Raw genomic sequence first — 8,713 nt, 5'->3', positions numbered from 1 at the left:
TTTGTACTTTCATCCCAGGCCCTCAAGTGTTAAGGGTGGGCCTGGCTGTAAGGGCACCCAGCAGCCTAATGTTAAAGAAATGCTAGTTCCACACTTGCCACCACTATCCATACCTCTGCTCCTGCTGTTCCTTTGGCCTCCACATCTCTGCGCGTCATTCAAGACCCAGTTTCTGCGTATAACATGACATGGCCGCTCATCTCCACCCTTCCTCCCTGTTTCCCAGCTCCACTTCCCCATTCAGGTGGAATCAATCTCTGCCTTCTTTGAACTTTCAAATAATTGTGTCTCCTGGTCGAGCATGGTCTATAATCCTAATGCTTGATAGGGTGAAGTAAGAGGATCACTTGAGATCAGGAGTTTGAGACCAGCCTGGGCAACATGATGAGATCCTGTCTCTACAAAAAGTATTTTTTAAAGAAAAAGCTGAGAGTGGTGGTACAGGCCTGTATTCCAGGCTGTTCAGGAGGCCGAGGCCAGAGAATCACTTGAGCCCAAGGGTTGGAAGTTTCGGTGAACTATAATTGTACCACTGCAGTCCAGCCTGGGTGGCAGAGTGAGACCCTGTCTCTGGAAAAAAAAAAAAAAAAAAAATAGTACTATATAAATTTCTTTCTTTCTTTTTTTTTTTCTTTTTGAGACGGAATCTCACTCTGTTGCCTAGGCTGGAGTGCAGTGGCGCGATCTCTGCTCACTGCAAGCTCCACCACATCCTGAGTTCACACCATTCTCCTGCCTCAGCCTCCCTAGAAGCTGGGACTACAGGCGCCCGCCACCACACCCGATAATTTTTTTGTATTTTTAGTAGAGACAGGGTTTCACTGTGTTCGCCAGGATGGTCTCGATCTCCTGACCTCGTGATCCACCCGCCTCGGCCTCCCAAAGTGCTGGGATTACAGGTGTGAGCCACCGTGCCCGGTCCATAAATTTATTTCTTTTACGACAAAGAATTACTTTTTAAAATCTTTCTGTCATTTGTGTTTCATGCTTTATCTCTGCTACTAGTGTTCCTGGATGGCAAGATTTGTTTCAGATCCATGCTTGTTTCTAACCCCTACTGTGCACATAGAGGTGCTCAGTAAATATTAAGTATCATAAGAGAGATACTGAGAAAAGGTGAATTTCTAAGTAACCAAAAAGACTGCAGTGAAACTCACTTATTCACTCATGTTTACATGCATAGCTCTTTTGAAAATATAAAATAAAACTCTATAGTTATAATGTCTGAAGAATGAAAATTTCATTTGAATTTGAGTGATGTAAACTTCGCTGGAAATTCATAAAAGACATCAAATGGTTTCATTTCAGGCATGGAAGGAAAAGTAGAAGCCATACAATTTTAGCTAAACTTAGCCAAATGAGCACCTCAGAACCCTTTGTATTGCTAATAAAATTTCACTGGAGGTAGAGTATTCAGGGACATTTCTCCAATACACATTATCAAAGTCCCTGCTAAGGCAAAAGACTTTTAGAAAACACCTTACCATTTTTTTGATAGAATATTGTGTTTAACTCTATATATGGTTCCAATTATAGCAATTAGTAATTAACTAGTAATTAATGACAAAAAAAAAAAACAGTATCTGACTTCAGCCTGGAATTTCCTTTGCCTCTTTCGTGCTGAGATGATGAATCAGCTCTTACTCTACTAGATGACATTAACAGCAGTAATCTTTATGTTCATATTTTAGTTTCCTAGAGGTGTTGAGAAAAATAAGCCAGTATTCTACCCAAAACCTCCTAAAACCTTCGCTCCTAACACTTCTTTAAATTCCTGGGACCCTATTTGCTCTGCCAAAGAAGCCAACATACAAAGAAATCTTGAGAGGTCCCACTGGCTCACTTCGTACACTCATGATTTTACAGGTATGAGTTCACTTTCATAACAAGCACAAATTAGAACAAAATTGGAATATTTAACAAATGCTATGACAAGCTTTCAACTTCTCATATTTTTGCCTTTTTCTCAATCTAAGTATTTAAATCCTAAGTAATAGGAATTAAGGTGGGTGGTAAATTTCTCTTCATGGGTAGCTGGGAGGTAGGGTTGGTTTTCATTTTATTGGTTCTAATTATATTACAAAGGGAATGGGTAAGTTTTCCTATAAAGGGTAATATAACTGCCATTCTTCGTTTACCCTAACAAAATAATAAGACGATGTTTCCATTAAGGTCTGGGGCCCATGGACCCCCTTGAACTGGATGATTACCATGAAAAGGTGGTAGCAGAGTTAACAGGACAGATAGGATTTGACCCAGAGCCTGTAAGTAATTACAGTCAACTCTCAGTTATTTGGGGGGAGAGTGCTGGGCTCTTTCTTGCTTTGCCACTTTTTGTGTCATGGGTTTTAGCAACCAAGTTAGCAAATGGAAATTTTTATTCATTTTAGAAGTAAATTCTGAGCTGATTTGAACTGGTTTGAATACTGTGTCTGCTGTTTGGGAAAACAAGCAAGATTTATTTTCTTGGGCTAGGCGCGGTGCCTCACACCTGTAATCCCAGCACTTTGGGAGGCCGAGGCGGACAGATCACGAGGTCAGGAGTTCGAGACCAGCCTGGCCAATATGGTGAAACCCTGTCTCTACTAAAAATACAAAAATTAGCCAGGCATGGTGGCGCTCGCCTCTACTCTCAGCTACTCAGGAGGCTGAGGCAGAAGAATCGCTTGAACCCGGGAGGCAGAGGTTGCAGTGAGCCCAGATTGTGCCACTGCACTCCCGCCTAGACGACAGAGTGAGACTTTGTCTCAAAAAAAAAAAAAAAAATTTCTTTTCTTCTTCAGAGTGTTTTTGTTGTTTTTTTTAAAACAGATTTTCTACTGTGCTACTGTTGCTGAAATAACTTACAAAAGAAGCAGTTTACAAAAGAATTTAACTAATAATTTAATGAGATTCCTAGTAAATTCTGTAGATCTTTGCTTTTTTTTTTTGGTTTTTTCTTTTTTGAGACAGAGTCTCACTCTGTCACCAGGCTGGAATATAGTGGCATGATATCAGCTCACTGCAACCTCCACCTCCTGAGTTCAAGCAATTCTCGTGCCTCAGCCTCCAGAGTAGCTGGGATTACAGGCATGCAGCACCACACCCAGCTAATTTTTGTATTTGTAGTAGAGACGGAGTTTCACCATGATGACCAGGATGGTCTCGATCTCCTGACCTCGTGATTCGCCCACCTAGGCCTCCCAAAGTGCTAGGATTACAGGCGTGAGCTACTGAGCCCAGCCCTTTGCATATTTATATATCTTGTACATTACCATGCTTTTGAAGAAATAAAGGCTTTTTCTTGCTATTCATAATAATTGAGAGCTGGCTGAATTACAATTAAAAGCCGATACATTCTCTGCAGATATCATAGAGACTTTTAAATTGATTATGCAAAATGGCCTGGAAGAAATAATCAAGCCCTTTAATGAGCAAAGGTGTAATCTGTTGGTTTAATTATGTAAATGAGATGAAATGACCTAATAGTTTGTATATGTGTTGTTTTATTTGAGGCCTAAATTTTCTTCTCGACTACAAATTTTGAAAACAAAATTAACATTTTAAAGATATATAAATTGTGAAAAACACATGGAAAAACAACTGTAAGATTATTTCAATTTGAACACTTTAAAAACTGAGCTGGGTCAGGCTTGGTGGCTCATGCCTGTAATCCTAGCACTTTGGGAGGCCGAGATGGGTGGATCGCCTGAGGTCAGGAGTTGGAGACCAGCCTAGCCAACATGGTGAGACCCCGTCTCTACTAAAAATACAAAAATTAGCCAGGCATGGTGGCGGGCACCTGTAATCCCAGCTACTCCGGAGGCTGAGGCAGGAGAATTGCTTGAACCAGGGGAGGGGGCAGAGGTTGCAGCGAGCCAAGATCATGATGGGCGGGGAAAAAAGAAAACAAAAAAACTGAGCTGAGGGCTGGGTGCCATGGCTCACGCCTATAATCCCAGTGCTTTGGGAGACCAAGGCGGGTGGATCACCTGAGGTCAGGAGTTCGAGACCAGCCTGGCCAACATGGTGACACTCTGCCTCTACTAAAACGACAAAAATTCGTCGGGCGTGGTGGCGCATGCCTGTGGTCCCAGCTACTCAGGAGGCTAAGGCAGGAGAATCGCTTGAATCTGGGAGGCGGAGGTTGCTGTGAGCCAAGGTTGTGCCACCACACTCCAACCTGGGCACCACACTCCAACCTGGGCACCACACTCCAACCTGGGCAATAATTTTGTTAATTATTAACAAAATAAATTAATAAAAATAAAAACTGAACTGAACATACTTATTTTACATTACCTTCAGCATTTCCTAAGGTGATATAAAATTATAACACCAGGAGCAGGTTTATAGACTGTGCTTTATCATTCACTGAAGGGTTTTTAATGATTTTTATGTGGAATTTGCAATGAGCATTCTCTAAGGATAGAAAATATTATATGAGCACATATTGTCAGGTGTGTTCAACAACTGTCCAGATTTTCAGAGATTCGACCCTGTATGGTATGTACAAAATACATATTCCATTATATACAGAATGTTTGCCAAATATATTATATGCAAAATCATTGTGTAAGCAAATCAACTTTTAAATATTTATGAATAACAAGATAAAATATACCTAAGATAATTGGAAGTTTAAAAGAAAGTTTTAGAGAATCTTGCTGGTTTCTGATTAAACCATAAAGAATAGACTGGGAAAACATGTTTTAGTGGTAATAAAAATGTGTATGAAATGTTTTATTGTAGTAGTATAAAATAAAAGCACTAAAAACTGCTTCTTGCATACAGGACTATATATGGTCAAAGTACAATATGATAAGTCCTGTCCTTTTTTATGACAAACTTAACAAAGCACGTCAAAGAGCTGAAGTTTTTTCTTTTCATCACAGTATTTACTCAAACTTGATTAGCTATAGGCTGTAACAAACTTGTTACCTCAATATGGAAATTTCTCTGTGAACAGACTAGCTTTCAAAAGGATTTTCCTAAGTCCGTTTTTTTAAGTCCAAGCTACAGTGATTATTTTCTCACTACTCTCATTTGTATTATCTCTGCTGTCAATTCCATCATCATTATACATACATTCTTTGGTAGTTTTTTTACTTTAACATATTATTATAAAATGTTTGAACATACAGAAAGGTAAAAATAATTTTATAATTAACACCCATATACTCACCACCTAGATTCTACCACTAACATTTTACTATGCTTGTTTTATCACATAATCTATCCATCTTTCCATCCCTCTAACCATCCATCATCCAGAAATAATTAAAATATATTATTTGTATGCATTTTAGAGTAAATTGCAGACATTAGTATACTTCACTCCTAAACATTCAGCATGTATATTATCAACCAGAGTTCAATATTTGTTTGCAGTTTTTTTTTTCTTTTAAGGTGAAATAAAGTTCAATGCAATTGCACAAATCTTAAGTGTACATTCACTGAGTTTTAACAAATACACCTTTGTAACCCAAACCCCATCAAGATACAGAATACTATCATTCCAGAAAGTTTCCTCCTCATACCCCTTCCCAGTCAGCTGCGTCCTCTTCCTACCACCCAGCACGTATCTATTAATAGCCCTTTAAATACACTCACTACTTTCACAGTTACCAGACATAATTGAGTTCATAATATTTATAAAACAACTTAAAAAGAAGCACAGACATGACACCTCAAACCAGTGTTTCTCAAAACATAGCACATCTCCAGCCTCACCGTCACCTGAAATGCTTGTTGAAAATTCAGCTTCCTGTGGCCCACTACAGACCTTCTCACCCATAATCTTGGAGGGTCTTAGGAGCTTAGGAATTTCATTTCATGCCAGCTCTGAAGATGATTCTGATTCAGCCAGGGTTGAAGGGCACTTGCTAAGGCCTAATAAAGGAGACTTTGGCTAAGATTAAATAACTGCACATACTGCTAATGCCACCTGTTAGTGATGGACAGCAGTTTTATTCCAGTGATTCCTTTATATCTTTGAAGTTTAAAAGCAGAGTTCCCACACAGAAAGAGTTCTGTATATCCAAATAAAACACATGCCCCTTTCATATTCACTAAAACCATTAAAGGAGGAAAATGTATTTGGACCCAAATTTCAATGTCTTTAAATTAATATCAAAGAGTATTGCAATGTACACTCCTACACCCATCTCATGTGTACTGATAGTGAAAATGGGTATGATTTTTAACCTACCATTTCTGGCAATATCCCTGATTAATTTTTTTCTCCTTTTTATCCCACAACTACAGCAAGAAAAATTCCATCCTGTCTTCAAACCTCCCAGACCATTGGAAGGACGAATTGCCCGATTAATTCAGAACCGGCGTCCTCTGGAGGCTCTAGTCCAGCAAAGACCACGTTCCTGTCCAGACTGTACTCCTAGAGTTTTGTGTAATTTTCATACCTTTGTACCCAGTTCTAAAGAAATGATGGCACTTAGTGATAACACACCAGCAGGTGTGACCCATAAAAACCAGGATATTGAAGAGAAGATTATAGAAGAACAGAGCTTGCTGTCTACCTGTGAACTCCCATCTTGTTACCCAACAAAAGATCTGACTAGCATTTATGACATAAAGCCATTTCCAAAAATCACAGATACTAAAAAGACAGAAGATTTATACTGGAGACAGCAGTCACTGAAAACCCAACCCACACCTTACTGTAAACCAAACCACTGGATTCACTACGAAAATCTTAAATCTCCCCTGCTTGATCAGTATAATATGTGTCCAAACCCTGTTAGCCTTCGTAAACCTAGTGTTTTACAAAATAAACAAGACACAGAAGCTTTCACTTTAGAACATTTTTTAAGTAAGCCAGAAGAAGAGTTGGTCTTGAACATGGAAAACAATGAAGAAACAAGACCTATTCTTGGTTGGATTCCTAGAGCTAGAGTGACCAAGCCTCAGACCAACCTGCTGGAGCTTAAGAACTCTTTTTCAAAAACTGGTGCACAAAAGCGTTTCCATAAATCAATTCTAGAAGACCATAAAGACCTCAGGGATAATGAGCATTCAGGGATGAAGCACCAATTCTATGGCCATAATTCCTATTATTTCTATAATTGAGATACTCATTCGTCCCTTCAAAACCCAGCCTCTTGCAAGAAGCTAAAAAATATAACAGAATTTCCTTCATATTGCTGGATTTTGTTTTCTAGATTAAGCCACAAGGACCTTGTTAATGAGGTTTATGCTTTCAGGAATTTAAGTGAGTATCTGGTTGGAGGAACCCAGAAAAGGTGATGTTCTGACTTCTTGAAAAGTTTAACAATTTGGCCATAAAATATTAGAACTAGAAAAATGTATAGTCTTTAACCTCTCATCTTCAGATTATACTCCAAGGAAATTTTCTAAAATCACAAAAAGCAATGTGTACAGCAAAGTTTACATCGTTTCACCAAAAAAAAATGGAAAAGCTGGAAATAACTCAAATGATCAATAATTAATGACTATACAAATTATAGTATCTTAATAAAATAAATATGAGAACACTGTCCCTTTATGTAAATTTTTGTACATAGTAGCATTAGATAGAAAAGACAAAACTCAAACACCCAGTTAATTGAGGGATGGACAGCTCCACAAACTATATTGTCTTAAAAGTATGTGGACTCTGTTCCTTTATGTAAACATATAAAGAAAATAAGTCAGTGAAAAATATGAAACCCAAAACTCTCCGCATGTACGCATTACAAATTGAATTGTTTACTTACTCTTAACCTTCTGACTAAGAAACATAACTATTTCTTTTATGCAGATAAAATTATTTTACTGAAGATCTAGCAATGGCTTTAATTAGCAGCTGGTGAGTTGTAATTATAGCAAGAAAGGAAGGCTTGGTATCAGTTGTTACAGAGCGCCAAATCTTCATTTCTGGAGTGTGTTCTCTAAGAGTTTGGCTAACTCCCATATGCAAGTCAATTCATTTAATGTGCCAAGAGGTAGATTTTAAACATAGTCTATCATGGAAGTTCAAGAGGAATCTCTTTAAGTATTTTGTGAATATTTATTTTAATTTTATGACCAACATGTCATTTGGTCATAATCTCCTTAAAACTACTCTAAAGTTGGAGAATTTTTTTCCAACTGCATTCTGTACAGCACTAGTTACATTATCACAGGAAGTAAAGGTTTATATGGTGAAATAACACTGGGGAAATCGGAGCAACAATGTCAGTTGCATGACTTGGTCACTGGGTTCTCTATAGCCTTTAATATGTAATGCAATTGGGAGTGTCTGACGTGAGGGAGATAAAGATAGTGTACACACTTTTTATCACAGAGTAGATCACTGGACTGGAATTCCAAATAATAAACTTTGGAAGATGTAACTCTCCGGTATAAAAATTTGAGGTTTTGATTGTACTCCTTGAGTTTTATGTAATGTTCGTACCTTTGTACCCAGTTTCCCTGGGTTGCATGGAAATTAGTTAGAAATTACATTCTAAATATGGTGTTCACTCTGCCTACCTCCATGCAAGGGTGGCACAGCCTTCTCTTTAGACATTGTCATAGTCATCCTCCTCAACTAAGAGGAGGTCAGCCTTTAACTCTGCTGATGGCTAATGAATCTGCCCTTATTTGATGACAGAGAATACCAAACTCCAAGCATGCTCATCAAAAGCTCAATTTTTTTGTTTTTTGTTTTGTGTTCTTTACAAAATGTGTTAGTTTACTGACTCTTTTGTTTTTTGGGGTTTTTTTGTTTTTG

At 38.2% G+C, this 8,713-nt stretch overlaps 1 protein-coding gene across 1 annotated transcript in view; it reads left to right on the top strand.

Moving 5' to 3' along the window:
* Window positions 1–8,354, top strand: part of LOC105509352 (chromosome unknown open reading frame, human C7orf31) — a 53,066-nt gene extending 44,712 nt beyond the window's left edge. The window contains exons 8-10 of the mRNA XM_011938560.1: window positions 1,692–1,866; window positions 2,173–2,264; window positions 6,247–8,354. Of these exons, the coding sequence (XP_011793950.1) occupies window positions 1,692–1,866; window positions 2,173–2,264; window positions 6,247–7,068 (1,089 nt within the window). The 3' untranslated portion in view covers window positions 7,069–8,354. The remainder of the gene's footprint in view (window positions 1–1,691; window positions 1,867–2,172; window positions 2,265–6,246) is intronic.
* Window positions 8,355–8,713: the final 359 nt, after the last annotated feature.

Source organism: Colobus angolensis, unplaced genomic scaffold (assembly GCF_000951035.1).
Source record: "Colobus angolensis palliatus isolate OR3802 unplaced genomic scaffold, Cang.pa_1.0 Scaffold175, whole genome shotgun sequence".
NCBI classification, from domain to species: domain Eukaryota; kingdom Metazoa; phylum Chordata; class Mammalia; order Primates; family Cercopithecidae; genus Colobus; species Colobus angolensis.
The sequence above is the reverse complement of the archived record's forward strand: the minus strand, read 5'-3'. Positions and strand labels throughout refer to the sequence as shown.